Source organism: Oncorhynchus masou, chromosome 13, assembly GCF_036934945.1.
Source record: "Oncorhynchus masou masou isolate Uvic2021 chromosome 13, UVic_Omas_1.1, whole genome shotgun sequence".
In the NCBI taxonomy this organism is placed as follows: domain Eukaryota; kingdom Metazoa; phylum Chordata; class Actinopteri; order Salmoniformes; family Salmonidae; genus Oncorhynchus; species Oncorhynchus masou.
In genome coordinates, this window is record NC_088224.1 from 62,189,077 (window position 1) to 62,206,517 (window position 17,441).

Consider the following 17,441-nt stretch of genomic DNA (forward strand, 5'->3'; position numbering starts at 1 on the left):
TCACAGGAACAAGTCACAAAACAAATGCTTCCCCCTGACAGGCCGCGTGGGAATGTGCCGCGTGGGAATGCTCCCCCTGACAGGCCGCGTGGGAATGCTCCCCCTGACAGGCCGCGTGGGAATGCTCCCCCTGACAGGCCGCGTGGGAATGCTCCCCCTGACAGGCCGCGTGGGAATGCTCCCCCTGACAGGCCGCGTGGGAATGCTCCCCCTGACAGGCTGCGTGGGAATGCTCCCCCTGACAGGCCGCGTGGGAATGCTCCCCCTGACAGGCCGCGTGGGAATGCTCCCCCTGACAGGCCGCGTGGGAATGCTCCCCCTGACAGGCCGCGTGGGAATGTTCCCCCTGACAGGCCGCGTGGGAATGTTGGTTGTGTGTGGCTGGCTGGGTCCACACAAAGAGAAAGACGGTCTCTGTGTGTGTGTGTGTGTGTGTGTGTGTGTGTGTGTGTGTGTGTGTGTGTGTGTGTGTGTGTGTGTCCGCTGGGTGAGGCAGAAGTAATTAGCGCATCTGTGTGTAAGCGATAAAAGGACATGAAGGGCACAGTGTCTCCTCAGCTCATCTCCTAACCATTTCGTTAGGTTTAGTGGCTCGCAGGGCGTAGAGGCTTCTTTCTCCTTCCAGACACCGCACAGCTACAAAGAAAATCTATGTACTCCGCGAAGCAGGCAGAGGCGGTAGAGACAGAGACACTTTCCGTGGATTAAACGCAATGGATGTGTCCAACTGGTCCAAGTTTAGCCCTGGTCAAAAGCTATTGCTCTGACTTGAGTACACGCAGTTACTAACACACATGCACACATTCCCAAACCATGAACACACACAGTAAATAAGAATTTGCTCTCAACTGAATTGCCTGAATGAATAATGGTTCTAAGAGGAAATAAAACAGACGCAGACAAAGGAGCAGGAAGGAGAGACTCTGCAGCTTCTCTAGGCACTCTAATTTCCTGTGTGATTGACTGATGGAGGAAGTGGTCCTCTCCATCAGATCAGGCAATAGCAGACGTTGCACCACCACAAGGGAAGTCATGTGTTCGCCACAGAAATAGTCATTCTGTGGCCTGGCTGGGCGAGTGGTAATGCCGAAGCCCTCTGGCACACGTCGTCAGTATGGGTTCCCTTTGACACAACCTTTCTCTTTCTTTCCCCACTGTCATTCTCTCTCTCTCTCTCTGTTCAATGAAATCAGAAAATATCTGAGAAAAAATAAATAAATAAATCTATATAATGTTTTTATTTTAAATAAATAGTCGTTGTAGTTGTATGATGCTAGCCTCCCCACCTGTGGCCATGATGAGCCCTGGAGCTGAATCCTTGGACAGTACGGGCATCCTGCGCAGCTGAATGTTGAGAAGCTGGCTCCAGCGCTGGGCCAGGTGGAGGGAGCAGCCCTTGGAGAGCTGCAGAGAGAGGGAGAGACAGGATGAGAGATAGATGGAGAGGATGAGGGATAGTGGGAGAGGATGAGGGAAAAGATGGAGAGGATGAGGGATAGTGGGAGAGGATGAGGGAGAGGATGGGGGATAGAGGGAGAGGATGGGGGATAGAGGGAGAGGATGGGGGATAGAGGGAGAGGATGGAGGATAGAGGGAGAGGATGAAGGGAGAGGGGGAGAGGATGAGGGATAGAGGGAGAGGGTGGGGGATAGAGGGAGGGTATGGGGGATAGAGGGAGAGGATGGAGGATAGAAGGAGAGGATGGGGGGATAGAGGGAGAGGATGGGGGGATAGAGGGAGAGGATGGGGGGATAGAGGGAGAGGATGGAGGGAGAGGGGGAGAGGATGGAGGGAGAGGGGGAGAGGATGGAGGGAGGATGAGGGATAGGATGGAGGGAGGATGAGGGATAGAGGGAGAGGGATAGAGGGAGAGGATGAGGGATAGATGGGGGATAAAGGGAGAGGATGAAGGGAGAGGGTAGGGGATAGAGGGAGGGAGAGGATGTGGGATAGAGGGAGGGAGAGGATGGGGGATAGAGGGAGGGAGAGGATGGGGATAGAAGGAGAGGATGGGGGATAGAGGGAGAGGATGGAGGGAGAGGGGGAGAGGATGGTGGGAGAGGGGGAGAGGATGGAGGGAGAATGAGGGATAGGATGGAGAGAATGAGGGATAGAGGGAGAGAATGAGGGATAGAGGGAGAGGATGGGGGATAGAGGGAGAGGATGGGGGATAGAGGGAGAGGATGGGGGACAGAGGGAGAGGATGGGGGACAGAGGGAGAGGATGGGGGATAGAGGGAGAGGATGGGGGACAGAGGGAGAGGATGGAGGACAGAGGGAGAGGATGGGGGACAGAGGGAGAGGATGGGGGACAGAGGGAGAGGATGGGGGATAGAGGGAGAGGATGGGGGAGAGAGGGAGAGGATGGGGGATAGAGAGAGAGGATGAAGGTTAAAGGAAGGGGATGAGGGATAGATGGGGGATAGAGGGAGAGGATGGAGGGTGGGGGAGAGGATGAGGGATAGCGGGAGAGGATGGGGGAGAGAGGGAGAGGATGGGGGAGAGAGGGAGAGGATGGGGAGAGAGGGAGAGGATGGGGGAGAGAGGGATAGGATGGAGGGAGGATGAGGGATAGAGGGAGAGAGGGAGAGGGTGAGGGATAGCGGGAGAAGATGGGGGGATAGAGGGAGAGGATGGGGGGGTAGAGGGAGAGGATGGGGGGGTAGAGGGAGAGAGGGAGAGGGTGAGGGTGAGGGATAGCGGGAGAAGATGGGGGGATAGAGGGAGAGGATGGGGGGGTAGAGGGAGAGGATGAGGGAGAGGGGGAGAGGATGGAGCGAGAGGGGGAGAGGATGAGGGATAAAGGGAGAGGATGGGGAGAGAGGGCGAGGATGGAGGGAGAGAGTGCGAGGATGGAGGGAGAGAGGGAGAGGGTGAGGGATAGAGGGAGAGGGTGAGGGATAGAGGGAGAGGGTGAGGGATAGAGGGAGAGGGAGAGGATGGGGATAGAGGGAGAGGATGGGGATAGAGGGAGAGGATGGGGATAGAGGGAGAGGATGAGGGATAGATGGGGGATAAAGGGAGAGAATGAAGGGAGAGGGGGAGAGGATGAGGGATAGAGGGAGACGATGGAGGGAGGATGAGGGATAGAGGGAGAGAATGAGGGATAGAGGGAGAGGGTGAGGAATACAGGGAGAGGATGGGGGATAGAGGGAGAGGATGGGGGGATAGAGGGAGAGGATGAGGGATAGATGGGGATAAAGGGAGAGGGGGAGAGGATGAGGGATAGAGGGAGAGGATGAGGATGAGGGATAGAGGGAGATGATGAGGGATAGAGGGAGATGATGAGGGATAGAGGGAGAGGATGGGGGATAGAGGGAGAGGATGAGGGATAGAGGGAGAGGATGGGGGATAGAGGGAGAGGATGGGGGATAGAGGGAGAGGATGAGGGATAGATGGAGAGGATGGGGGATAGAGGGAGAGGATGGGGGATAGAGGGAGAGGATGGGGGGTAGAGGGAGAGGATGGGGGGATAGAGGGGGAGGATGGGGGATAGAGGGAGAGGATGGGGGATAGAGGGAGAGGATGGGGGATAGAGGGAGAGGATGGAGGGAGGATGAGGGATAGGATGGAGGGAGGATGAGGGATAGGATGGAGGGAGGATGAGGGATAGAGGGAGAGGATGAGGGATAGAGGGAGAGGGTGAGGGATAGAGGGAGAGGGTGAGGGTAGAGGGAGAGGATGAGGGATAGATGGGGGATAAAGGGAGAGGATGAAGGGAGAGAGGATGAGGGATAGAGGGAGAGGATGGGGGATAGAGGGAGGGAGAGGATGGGGGATAGCGGGAGGGAGAGGATGGGGGATAGAGGGAGGGAGAGGATGGGGGATAGAGGGAGGGAGAGGATGGGGGATAGAGGGAGGGAGAGGATGGGGGATAGAGGGAGGGAGAGGATGGGGATAGAGGGAGGGAGAGGATGGGGGATAGAGGGAGGGAGAGGATGAGGGATAGAGGGAGGGAGAGGATGAGAGATAGAGGGAGGGAGAGGATGAGAGATAGAGGGAGAGAGGGAGAGAATGTAGGTTAGAGGAAGGGGATGAGGGATAGATGGGGGATAGAGGGAGAGGATGGAGGGAGGGGGAGAGGATGAAGGATAGAGGGAGAGGATGAGGGAGAGGAAGAGGAAAGAGGGAGTGGATGGGGCAGAGGGAGAGGATGGAGGAGATAGAAGGAGAGGGATAGAGGGAATGAAGGAGAGGATGGGGGATAGAGGGAGAGAATGGGGATAGAGGGAGAAGATGGGGGATAGAGGGAGAGGATGGGGATAGAGGGAGAGGATGGGGATAGAGGGAGAGGATGGGGATAGAGGGAGAGGATGGGGGATAGAGGGAGAGGATGGGGGACAGAGGGAGAGGATGGGGGACAGAGGGAGAGGATGGGGGATAGAGGGAGAGGATGGGGGATAGAGGGAGAGGATGGGGGATAGAGGGAGAGGATGGGGGATAGAGGGAGAGGATGGGGGATAGAGGGAGAGGATGGGGGATAGAGGGAGAGGATGGGGGATAGAGGGAGAGGATGGGGGATAGAGGGAGAGGATGGGGGATAGAGGGAGAGGATGGGGGATAGAGGGAGAGGATGGGGGATAGAGGGAGAGGATGGGGGATAGAGGGAAAGAATGGGGATAGAGGGAGAGGATGGGGATAGAGGGAGAGGATGGGGATATAGGGAGAGGATGGGGATAGAGGGAGAGGATGGGGATAGAAGGAGAGAATGGGGATAGAGGGAAAGAATGGGGATAGAGGGAGAGGATGGGGATATAGGGAGAGCGAGAGAGGCAAAGAAGGAGAGGATGGGGGATAGAGAAATACCCAGGGGGTATAGAAGAGCGATGGATGGAGGGAGGATTAGAGAGGAGGGGGGGATGGAGGGAGGGATGGAGAGGCGTTGTGGAGGGAGAGATGGAGTAAGAGAGAGAGAAGTGTTAGATCAATGGAGACAGCAATCACTCTGACAAAACCCTCAATAAATAAATCAAAAATATAATACTATTTTCTAAGAAGTGAAGCTACATTTAAAATATAGTAATTTAGACCTTCTTATCCAGAGCGAATTACAGTCGTGAGTGGATACATTTTCGTGCAAGGGACACGGCCACTTTCTAAAACCAAACAAAACAACTGTTTACACCCAAACCCACTTCCCCTTTAGAATGCAAACACACACTGTGTGGCCTCATGGCTGTTGTTCCTAATCCCTAATGTAGGTTCATATTACCCAACCGCCAATCCCTTCCTCAAAGGACCCAGAGCCTCAGAGACTCAATGACAGCATAAAACACAAAAGGGAAACTTCATGCTTACAGACATCAACAACAACAGAATTCAATTCCGCTACGACTTCTGCTTTATTGGCTCTTCCCCACCCTTCTGACATGCCTACATTAACAAGAGCGAACAGTGGGAATTTTGGGCAGATCTTAATTAGGGCCGTGACGATGCCAATATCACGACACTCGCTGGTACCGCGGAAAGGAAACAAAACACAAAGCACAATTCCATTATTTAGGAAAACAGCCTTAAGGTTGGAAACAAACGTCATTATGTTGTCATCCAGAGTCACCTGGATTGATTTTCTAAGCTTCAGCACCCAATATTTTACATCCAGCAGGTTTTTAAAGGACCAAAGAGTTTGGTCTGCCTCGTGTTTTCATTTCTGCCATGGAACCGCCCTAATCTTAATCCTGTTGTTGATGTCCGTAAACAGGATGACGCCCCAATGTGTATGATGTCATATTGGTGGTTAGGGGAAACCCACCGGGGTGTAGGTGGACGTCTTCTCTAACCACTGACACCGGGTCAGATGTTATTGTAACAGCTAGCTAGCTACCTGGCAGTCCAGTGTTCCTCCCAGGCTGTCGGCGGAGGGGGCCTGCAGCAGTTCCCAGGTGCCCCCCTTGTCGAAGGTGATTACAGAGCGCATGTTGTCCTCGCTGAGCGAGCCGTTGATGAGCGTGGCCACGAAGACGCCGCGCAGACCCTCCACGCGGTGCAGGTCAGCAAAGGGCTCGCTGGCAAAGTACCTGGGATGAAAGACACACACAGGTGCACACACACAGACAGGCGGAGGTGCACACACACAGACAGGCGGAGGTGCACACACACAGACAGGCGGAGGTGCACACACACAGACAGGCGGAGGTGCACACACACAGACAGGCGGAGGTGCACACACACAGACAGGCAGAGGTGCACACACACAGACAGGCGGAGGTGCACACACACAGACAGGCGGAGGTGCACACACACAGACAGGCGGAGGTGCACACACACAGACAGGCGGAGGTGCACACACACAGACAGGCGGAGGTGCACACACACAGACAGGCGGAGGTGCACACACACAGACAGGCGGAGGTGCACACACACAGACAGGCGGAAGTGCACACACACAGACAGGCGGAGGTGCACACATACAGACAGGCGGAGGTGCACACACACAGACAGGCGGAGGTACACACACAGACAGATGCGCGCGCACACACACACACAGACACACGATTAGCATTCAAAACAACACAGTATCATGTTCAGTGTTGTGGCTATGTTGGCCAAAGGAAACACGTGGTCAGCTCGTGTTGTGAGGGCGCCTCACTATCAAGCTGTTCTCATCACATCTCCTGGCAGCTCGAGATGTGTTGGGAACGCCGTCATTTGAATAATTACAGGCCCTGGACGCACTATGCTACACTGCAGCGCCATGACAACAGGGACTCAAACATCCAGGATCCAGGTCACTGGGATGTAAACACACGCAAAGGACCTGCTGTTGTTTACCAACACGGAGGAGAAGACAGCCACTCGAGCGGACTCAGCGTGGTCACGAGGAATGCATACCAGGAGGTCCCCCAGCTCTGGGATGATCAGATGTAGCTCTGGTCGAACAGCCTCCTCTGATCTCTCTTCAAAATGGGTGGGTGCGCTTGATCAAAGTGGCTATACTTGATCAAAGGGTGTGTGTATTTGATCAAGGAAGGTTTGGTTGATCAAAGTGAGTTCTGTTACGTTTGTTCCAAGCAAGACACTACATATCTCTGAAGGCAGCCTACTAATTAGGCTGCCTTAACTGTGAGTCACGTCAACATATTTTAGACTTGGGTTCAAATAGTAAAAAAAATATATATATATACATTTTAAATGCTTTGGCCAATTTATTGTGCCTGCCTGGAGTGTCACATGGGCACTTTTGGGACTTTTCTTTTGATTATGTTGTATTGGTATCTTTCAAATACTATCTGAACCCAGATCTCGCATCCAGAACACTGCCGTTTCCAAATCTATTCCTGGGGGACACACCAAAGGGGTGAACATTTTGGTTCTAGCCCAGCACTAACACGCCACTAACCATGGTGATAAAGTCGATTGGAAGAATCTAATGGGTTAGCGCTGGGCTGAAACAAAAATGTGCAACCCATGATTAGTTAATAGATCAAGCAGGTGGGTTAGCGCTGGGCCGGCCTGACACAAAATTGTGCAATCGAAGATTGGTTGACTAGGAACACCGTGCCAACCTGATCAGGGTGTGGCTGCCCGAACCCTCTGGGCTGTAGTATAACACATTCTCCAGGGACAGGGAGAAGGACAGGCCCTGGGTGTCTGAGATGTACAGGTGGGTGACATTGTTGACGTGGTTGACACAAACAAACACCTGGTCCTCCGAAGCGTCAGAGATGTAGTACTCCTGCAGGAGAAGAAGAGAGGGGCAGTTGTCCTTATTTGTGTAGGGCATTATTAAGAACAATAGGGGTGATTCTCTCACAACTAAAAGCTGATGATTAGAATTCAACTTTGATTAGACAAAAACATGTACATTTGTAAGATAAATAGTGTTATGGAATTGACAGCTTTTTACTGTTAGTGGAGTAGCCTAGTGTGGGCGGCAGGGTAGCCTACTGGTTAGAGCCTTGGACTAGTAACCGGAAGGTTGCGAGTTCAAACCCCCGAGCTGACAAGGAGCTGACATCTGTCGTTCTGCCCCTGAACAGGCAGTTAACCCACTGTTCCTAGACCGTCATTGAAAATAAGAATTTGTTCTTAACGTACTTGCCTAGTTAAATAAAGGTCAAATTTAAAAAATGAAAAAAATCTAGGCTTACAGTATTTTCTGTGATTGGTCTTGTGATTTCTGACTCATGTTGAGCTGTCAACGACATATTAGCTACATAGCATAGCATTTCCTTACAAATACATTTCCCCAGTTTCATCAACGATACAGTGACAGGTTTGTTCTCTGGACTAGGAGTCTACTGGGAGCCACAGAGAAGAAGCAGGCCTGGAGACTCACTGTGATTGGGTGGCGGGTCATGAACTGTGCGGCTTTCATTGGCTGACGGTTGTAGGACACCCACAGCTGGACGGACGACGGCTCATGGCTCCCCAACAAAGTCTGGAACCAACAGATGTACAATTAATCAATCAATCAATCAATCAATCAATCAGAGACACAGAGCCATGGCGACAGCTTAATGCCTAACTCATAATTACGAATAATGTGACTCAGTTATTATAGAATTTGCACGTTTAGGTTACACCTTTGAAGAATGACGAAAGCTACGTATACCTATTCACGAAGTGGGTGTGGGAAATTCCACGTGAAGTTGATAAACATTAGCAAAAAGGGCACTGACCACCGCTTTGAGGACAATACAGTGCCACTGACACGGCCTGCAACGGAAACATGCGATCTCTCCTTCACTGCACCCGAGGTGAGTAAAACATTTAAACGTGTTAACCCTCGCAAGGCTGCAGGCCCAGATGGCATCCCCGGCCGCACAGACCAGCTGGCTGGTGTGTTTACGGACATATTCAATCAATCCCTATACCAGTCTACTGTTCCCACATGCTTCAAGAGGGCCACCATTGTTCCTGTTCCCAAGAAAGCTAAGGTAACTGAGCTAAACGACTACCGCCCCGTAGCACTCACTTCCGTCATCATGAAGTGTTTTGAGAGACTAGTCAAGGACCATATCACCTCCACCCTACCTGACACCCTAGACCAGACATGGGCAAACTACGGCCCGCGGGCCACATACGGCCCGTTAGGCTTTTTAATCCGGCCCGCCGAACTTGTCCAAATTATAGTAAAAACCTCCTTTTTTCCCCTTTCCCTGCAATGCCCACGTTTCCCCAATAGATGGCGCACTCAAAACACATTGACCGTTGTTGGAGTGGCGCGTATTTCTCTTTATTTCACTTTAATTTTCACTTCGTTTCACGTCACCATTAAGCCCTTCTGTGAAAATGAGCGTACCAAAGAGAAGGAAAGTGGACAGCGAATGCCGAGTGTTTAATAGGGAGTGGACAACAAAATACTTCTTCACTGAAGTCCGATCAACGGCTGTATGTCTGATATGCCAAGAAGCTGTTGCGGTTTTCAAAGAGTACAATATCAGCCGTCACTTTGCCACGAAGCATGCAAACTATGCTAGCAAGCAGTCAACACAAGAACGGGCGGCTACTGCTCAGAGGTTGGCAGCTAATTTACAGAGTCAACAGAACTTTTTTCACCGACAAACTGCAATTCAAGAGTCAAGTACCAAGGCAAGTTATTTGCTGGCATTCAAATTAGCAAAGGCTAGCAAGCCTTTCTCCGAAGGCGAGTTTTTGAAAGAGTGCATGGTAGAGACAGCAGGTCTCTTGTGTCCGGAGAGCAAAGCCAAGTTTGAAAAAATCAGTTTAGCACGCAGGACAGTGACTCGCCGCGTGGAACTGATTGACGAAGATATAGTCAGCAAGTTAAACAAAAAGGCGGAGTCCTTTAAGTTATATTCACTAGCACTGGATGAAAGTAACGACATAAAAGACACTGCTCAGCTCCTAATTTTTATCCAAGGGATTAACGACAGTTTTGAGATAACGGAGGAGCTTTTGAGCATGGAATCACTGAAAGGGAAAACGCGAGGAGAGGACTTATATGAACATGAAAAAATGCATATGGAAAGTTTGGAAGTGCGTCTTTTAATTAAGAGCAATGCGCATTTACGCACAGCAGCGGAACAGTAGCTTAATTAACACGCCGCACATCGCTCTTAATTTAAATTTAAATTTTCAGCTGATATTTAATACAGCCTATGTCTGTGTGCTTGGCAACGATACACGTGTACTGTTTGCGCGTGAAGGCGAGGGCGTCCGTGGCGAGTTTGTAGAGCGCGCGGTCAGGACAATCCATCCATGATTTTGCGGAGTTTAACACAAGTAGATATTATTGAGCTTGAGTATTTCGTTGTGTAATAATATGTTTTGAATGTTGAAAGTGATTCCATTTTTCAATAAATGTTGATTTCTTTAACTTTGCACCTTCGATTGAAACTTATTAAAAACAGACGCAATCTTGATAAATCACAGTGCGTATGTTATTTTAATCTATTTACATTTCCTCCTCCCAGTATCTCCGAAATAGTATGTAAATGCCATATCTTGCATATTCCTTGAGACAAATTTATTAACTGATAAGGGCTATTTTTCACATTTGAAAGACAGTTAATAAATTGGGTTGTAGGGTTCTTACTGTGCTATGAGGTTTGCACACACTACATTTAATGCTTTAGTATATCCGGCCCAAACACTCCCTCCAAATGCTCCTGGCCCGGCCCCTCTGTCAAATTTTAGAACCCATTGTGGCCCGCGAGTCAAAAAGTTTGCCCACCTCTGCCCTAGACCCACTCCAATTTGCTTACCGCCCAAATAGGTCCACAGACGACGCAATCTCAACCACACTGCACACTGCCCTAACCCATCTGGACAAGAGGAATACCCATGTGAGAATGCTGTTCATCGACTACAGCTCGGGATTTAACACCATAGTACCCTCCAAGCTCGTCATCAAGCTCGAGACCCTGGGTCTCGACCCCGCCCTGTGCAACTGGGTACTGGACTTCCTGACGGGCCGCCCCCAGGTGATGAGGGTAGGCAACAACATCTCCACCCCGCTGATCCTCAACACGGGGGCCCCACAAGGGTGCGTTCTGAGCCCTCTCCTGTACTCCCTGTTCACCCACGACTGCGCGGCAACGCACGCCTCCAACTCAATCATCAAGTTTGCGGACGACACAAAAGTGGTAGGCTTGATTACCAACAACGACGAGACGGCCTACAGGGAGGAGGTGAGGGCCCTCGGAGTGTGGTGTCAGGACAATAACCTCACACTCAACGTCAACAAAACTAAGGAGATTGTGGACTTCAGGAAACAGCAGATGGAACACCCCCCTATCCACATCGATGGAACAGTAGTGGAGAGGGTAGTAAGTTTTAAGTTCCTCGGCATACACATCACAGACAAACTAAATTGGTCCACTCACACAGACAGCATCGTGAAGAAGGCGCAGCAACGCCTCTTCAACCTCAGGAGGCTGAAGAAATTCGGCTTGTCACCAGAAACACCTCACAAACTTCTACAGACGCACAATCGAGAGCATCCTGGCGGGCTGTATCACCGCCTGGTACGGCAACTGCTCCGCCCACAACCGTAAGGCTCTCCAGAGGGTAGTGAGGTCTGCACAACGTATCACCGGGGGCAAACTACCTGCCCTCCAGGACACCTACACCACCCGATGTTACAGGAAGGCCATAAAGATCATCAAGGACAACACCCACCCGAGCCACTCCCCGTTCACCCCGCTATCATCCAGAAGGCGAGGTCAGTACAGGTGCATCAAAGCTGGGACCGAGAGACTGAAAAACAGCTTCTATCTCAAGGCCATCAGACTGTTAAACAGCAACCACTAACATTGAGTGGCTGCTGCCAACACACTGACTCAACTCCAGCCACTTCAATAATGGGAATTGATGGGAAAGGATGTAAAATATATCACTAGCCACTTTAAACAATGCTACCTAATATAATGTTTACATACCCTACATTATTCATCTCATATGTATACGTATATACTGTACTCTATCATCTACTGCATCCTTATGTAATACATGTATCACTAGCCACTTTAACTATGCCACTTTGTTTACATACTCATCTCATATGTATATACTGTACTCGATACCATCTACTGTATCTTGCCTATGCTGCTCTGCACCATCACTCATTCATATCTTTATGTACATATTCTTTATCCCCTTACACTGTGTATAAGATATTAGTTTTGGAATTGTTAGTTAGATTACTTGTTGGTTATTACTGCATTGTCGGAACTGGAAGCACAAGCATTTCGCTACACTCGCATTAACATCTGCTAACCATGTGTATGTGACAAATAAAATTTGATTTGATTTGTCAGCGAAGCCAGCTAGCATGCTAACCTTATCTGGCTAGCTAATGTTCTGTTGCCATTTCTTTTCCTAGGCCTATTCCATATTCAAAAGATTAGCCAGCTATGGCTGGTTTGGAGCTGGATTTGTCATACTGTGCATTCAGAAAGTATTCCGACCTTTTGACCTTTTCCAGATTCTGTTACGTTACAGCCTTATTCTAAATTTGATTAAATCGTTTTTCCACCCTCATCAATCTACACACAATACCCCGTAATGACAAAGCAAAAACTTTTTTGTTGTTGTATTTTTTTGCAATATCACAATTACATAAGTATTCAGACCCTTTACTCAGTACTTTGTTGAAGCACGTTTGCCAGTGAAACAGCCTCGAGTCTTCTTGGCTATGACGCTACAAGATTGGCACACCTGTATTTGAGGATGCTATCCCATTCTTCTCTCCAGGTCCTCTCAAGCTCTGTCAGGTTGGATGGGGAGCGTCGCTGCACAGCTATTTTCAGGTCTCTACAGAGATGTTTGATGTCTGAAAAAATTCCCCAAATACAGGTGTGCCAGGCTTGTAAATAAAAAAATCTAATCAAATTTATGTCACATACACATGGTTAGCAGATGTTAATGCGGATGTAGCGAAATGTGTCATACACAAGAAGACTCAAGGCTTTTATCGCTGCCAAAGGTGCTTCAACAAAGTACTGAGTAAAGGGTCTGAATACTTATGTAAATGTTATATTTCATTTTTTAAATTATTATTATAGATTTGCAACAAAAAATATTTTACCTGTATTTGCTTTGTCATTATGGGGTTGTGTGTGTAGATTGATTACCAAAAAAATAATGTAATCAAATTTCGGATAAGGCTGTAACGTAACAAAATGTGGAAAATGTGGAGTATGTCATACTCTGACTAAAACTATGATTTATTAACTTAAATCGTTATGCAACATTATGGGTAATATTTGGCCATCGCCTTTCAGCTCAAAAAAAGTGGATTTCTTCTGATGTGGCCTGTGGGTGTTTAAAGACTCAAGTGATTAATCTATATTTCCTGCGGGGCAGATTGTAAACTCAGTGGGCCAATGAGAACAATCAATGGCCAAATCTCATTGTTATGACAAGAGAGACCACTTTGTTCAAGGAAGGAGAAGAAGGGGGTGTAATCTTTAATGAATTACAAGCAGGAAGACCAAAGTGCCGGGACTCACCGCCCGTCGTCCTCCGGAACCCCAGAGAGACCTGAGACACTGGCTGCCTCCCAAATGGCTCCCTATTCTCTAGAAACCATTGGAGCCTGGTCAAATGTAGTGCACTATATGGGGAATAGGGTTCCATTTGAGCCGCTGTTGTGATGCGTCTCTTCTTACGTGTCAGTCTGGCAACATAGGCACCCTGTGATCTGCCTCCCAGGGATTGGCTAGGCTCACATCAGCAGAATTGGGACGACTAACTGACTGTCTGGCCTTCTCATAACAACTATAATATGAATATTCTCTTCATTAAAAGCTGCAGGCAATAAATGTCAAGCGTGTACACTCTTTACTAGATAGGCCGAATACACAGCCTAATATGATTCTATTTGTACACACACACACACACACACACACACACCGAGCTGGGGCAAAACAATATCATAGAATATGAGTAAAGGACAGCGTTTACATCAAAGAGCAGCCAACGGTTTTGCGGCAAAAAAGAGATGTGTCACACAGACATGGAAATCCCACAACGATGCTAACAATGAAGAGGACAGATGGCTTCGGTAAAGCACTGAAATAATGCTGATGGGCCACACAGATAACCACACGCAGGCACACTAGCGGTGCACAGTTGGAAAGCAGGCAGCCAATAAGAGTGCTAGAGCACTACAGGCAGACTCATTCACTTCATAGGATGGCAATCAGGTTTATGGCTTCATCTTGGATTAACTGAGAGCGTCCTCAAGGCAGCCAAAATAATAAATAAAAACAAACAAAACATGCGCACACACACAGCTTGCACAGTTCCCCCACTGATGAATCTAGGCAAGCATTCCTGTCAAGTAGTCTGTCTTTTTCCTGATGACCCAGCAGGCGCATAACAGTGACTCCCTGTTCCCTGAGACACAATGTGTCTGCCTGCGTGTGTGAGTCCGTATGTCTGTCTGCCTCACCTCCCCTGTGAACGCCTGGGTCCTCACAGCACTATTCAACCTATTGATTTATCTAATGCTGCTGTTAACGTTCCGTCTCCGCGACCCAGCGCGCCGTGTTCTGAAAGCCAAGCAGCCACAACAACACAGTGTGGGCATGGAGAATACCAAGGGGAGAGAAACGTATTCTCGGAAAAGACTACTGCTTCAATGCTTCAATGACAGCAGGCCCGTGGGGGGGGGGGGTCGTTTCAACCACAGTAGCTTGGCTGGCTTCCATGGCTGAAAAGTAGTCTGACTAGCTGTGGAAAATGGATTCTATTCACCAGGGATTCAAATCTTGCTTTAACAAATGTATGGTATCTTAACAATCCATTAAACTAACATGAAATGATTATTAATTCATTTTGAAGTGTCATTACATTCATATAAATAACAGGAACAGCTACTGAGCATCATGAGTAGCATTCTTATTGAATTGATTCACCTGTACATATTCATAGCAAGTATATACCTTCAGCAGTCTAGCTGCTCAGAACAGAGGCACTGTGCTTCAATGTGAATCCCCCCCCCCCCCCACGTTCTATATCTAAACCAATAAACTAGAAGAACAGTTGTGGGGAGCACATGAAACCCTGTCATCTCCAGTCCCCCTGCAGAGCCTGTGGGAGCTGTCGATGTGGTTCTAATGTTTGTTTATCCAGCCAGAAGGTAGCTGTTAATCTGAGAGACGGAGCCATTTCCCAGACCTCCCATTGCTTTTAAGCGGCACATTTATCTCCTCCTTCCCCCTCTCCCACTGGACACGTCACATGTTTTTTTACGGGCAAAGTGCCATTTTGTTTGTTTTGTGTGTGTGTGTGTGTGTGTGTGTGTGTGTGTGTGTGTGTGTGTGTGTGTGTGTGTGATGCATCACATATTGCAGTGGGAGCTTGGGAAATGTGGGATTGGGCGTCATACGTTAAGGAAGAAAGTAAAGGACCACTACAGCGTTGAGGGCGTCGACCAATATGGGTGCTGAGGTGTTGCAACACTTAAATCTCTTTTTATGGGGAAAACAGAGGTCCAAACAGCAGCTTAACTACGCATTGCAATTTCACATTCACTGTTGTTGGTTTGCTCTATGCCTTTACGGTACATGAAACACGTTGGGGGTATTGACGCATCAGGGAAAGCACAGGCAGCCATTCGATAAGGAAGTCCTTGATCTTGTTACCCTCCCCCTCATCTCGTCTCCACTGAGACACCTTGCAAACAAGAAGGAAATGTGTCAAAAAGCTCTCTGTTAAGGAACCTCTTATTGACGTCCATTTATATTAAGCCATTTCTTCCGGAGGACTTTGGAGTAAAGAGAAGGAGTAGAGGTCTGATTATCAATCATTACCCAGGAATCTATATTGTCAGGCCTGGGATAAAACTTGGTGTTTCTGGGGCTTTAATTAGCCTAAGCAGCTCGGTGCTGTCAAAAGCTTGTGATATTCATTACGGTAATCCTATTAGCTCCAGCCGAAGATATTAGTAGGGGCTGGGTAGTGGGTATGACTAGAGAGAAGGGTGAGAGTGAGTGAGTGACGAGTAAGCGTTGACTGGGCTGCTAATGGTCTGGAGAACTGGGCTGCGTCGTTGAGATCTTCACATGCTCACTGCTCAACCGTATCCCGGGAGGGTGGGCTGCTCTGTGGGTTGGGTCAGGCTGTGGGGTCACAGACAGGGCAACTGTAGTCGTTTAACAAAATAAACTGAGCATCTCAAGCTAATGCTGCAAGGATATGACAACAGAGGCTCTTAGATAGCCTTATATTTACTATGTTAGTTCCTATTTATTAAATGTAAGGCTCTGGAGACTAATTTAACCACATTGACTGAGGGTACAAAATATTAGGAACACCTGCTCTTTCCATGACAGACTGACCAGGTGAATCCAGGTGAAACTATAAGGGATAATTGATGTCCCTTGTTAAATCCACTTCAAACAACTTAGATGAATGGGAGGAAATAGGTTCAATCATTTTAAAGCCTTGAGACAATTGAGAATGTGTGCCAGAGGGTGCGTGGGCAAGACAAAATATGTAAGTGCCTTTGAAGGGGGTATGGTAGTAGGTGTCAGATGCACTGGTCTGAGTGCATCAAGAACTGCAACGCTCCTGGGTTTTTCATGCTCAACAGTTTCCTGTGTGTATCAACCATGATCCACCACCCAAATAACATCCAGCCAACTTGAAACAACAAATCATTGGAGTCAACATTGTCACGGCTCCTCCTCTGCCTCCTGCCGTGACAATGTTGGAGCCATGACAATGTTGACTCCAATGGGGCGGTTCCAATGGGGGGGGGTTCCTCCTGCAGGCAGAGGAGGAGCCGTGACAATGTTGACTCCAATGGGGGGGCTCCTCCTGCAGGCAGAGGAGGAGCCGTGACAACATGTACCAGCATCCCTGTGGAATGCTTTTGACACCTTGTAGAGTCCATACCCCAACAAATTGAGGCTGTTCTGAGGGCAAAAGGGGGTGAAACTCAATATTAGGAAGGTGCTCCTAATGTTTTGTACACTCAGTGTAGATTATCCATATCGTTTTTTTTTAAATTAGCCTATTTTTGATTCATGTGAATGGTGTTGATTAACATAAACTACAGTCCAACCATTTGTTTGTGTTTAGCGTCATTACCATTTATAAAAACAATCCAAATCTACAATGAAAGTGGGAATATCACTTTCTACGAGTGGAAGTGTGAAATGATACAGCTTGGAGTAACAATGCCAGCCAGAAAGAAAACACACACCGTACTATCCTTTGGCAATGGAACATATCAGCCCATTGGGAATAGCGACAGTACTTGAGACGGCTGCACTCGGCAACAGAGTCCTGATGAATGTGTGCCTGAGCGGTTATTGACACCCCTGGGACACCAAGCCACAACTTCATTAACAGCACATAGATCGGTCATTTCTGACAAGCTGCGCTCTCTGGCCCTGACCAACAGGTTGGTTGGGTCGCCCAGTAGACGATAAAACATAAACCATGTCACTGTTCTGACAATCTGAGCGACCCACCTTTAGGATGTGGCGGCAGCGTAGCCTAGTGGTTAGAGTGTTGGACTAG

At 48.8% G+C, this 17,441-nt stretch overlaps 1 protein-coding gene across 3 annotated transcripts in view; it reads right to left on the bottom strand.

The window, feature by feature from the left end:
* Positions 1–17,441, bottom strand: part of LOC135552785 (sortilin-related receptor-like) — a 78,203-nt gene that overhangs the window by 35,729 nt on the left and 25,033 nt on the right. For all 3 annotated transcript variants that reach the window (XR_010457506.1, XM_064984633.1, XM_064984634.1), the window contains exons 7-10: positions 8,278–8,379; positions 7,505–7,674; positions 5,824–6,016; positions 1,287–1,404 (exon numbers count right to left, since the gene is read on the bottom strand). Coding sequence is in view for 2 of the 3 variants with exons in the window: in XM_064984633.1 (XP_064840705.1) it covers positions 1,287–1,404; positions 5,824–6,016; positions 7,505–7,674; positions 8,278–8,379 (583 nt within the window). In the remaining variant the exon portion in view is untranslated. The remainder of the gene's footprint in view (positions 1–1,286; positions 1,405–5,823; positions 6,017–7,504; positions 7,675–8,277; positions 8,380–17,441) is intronic.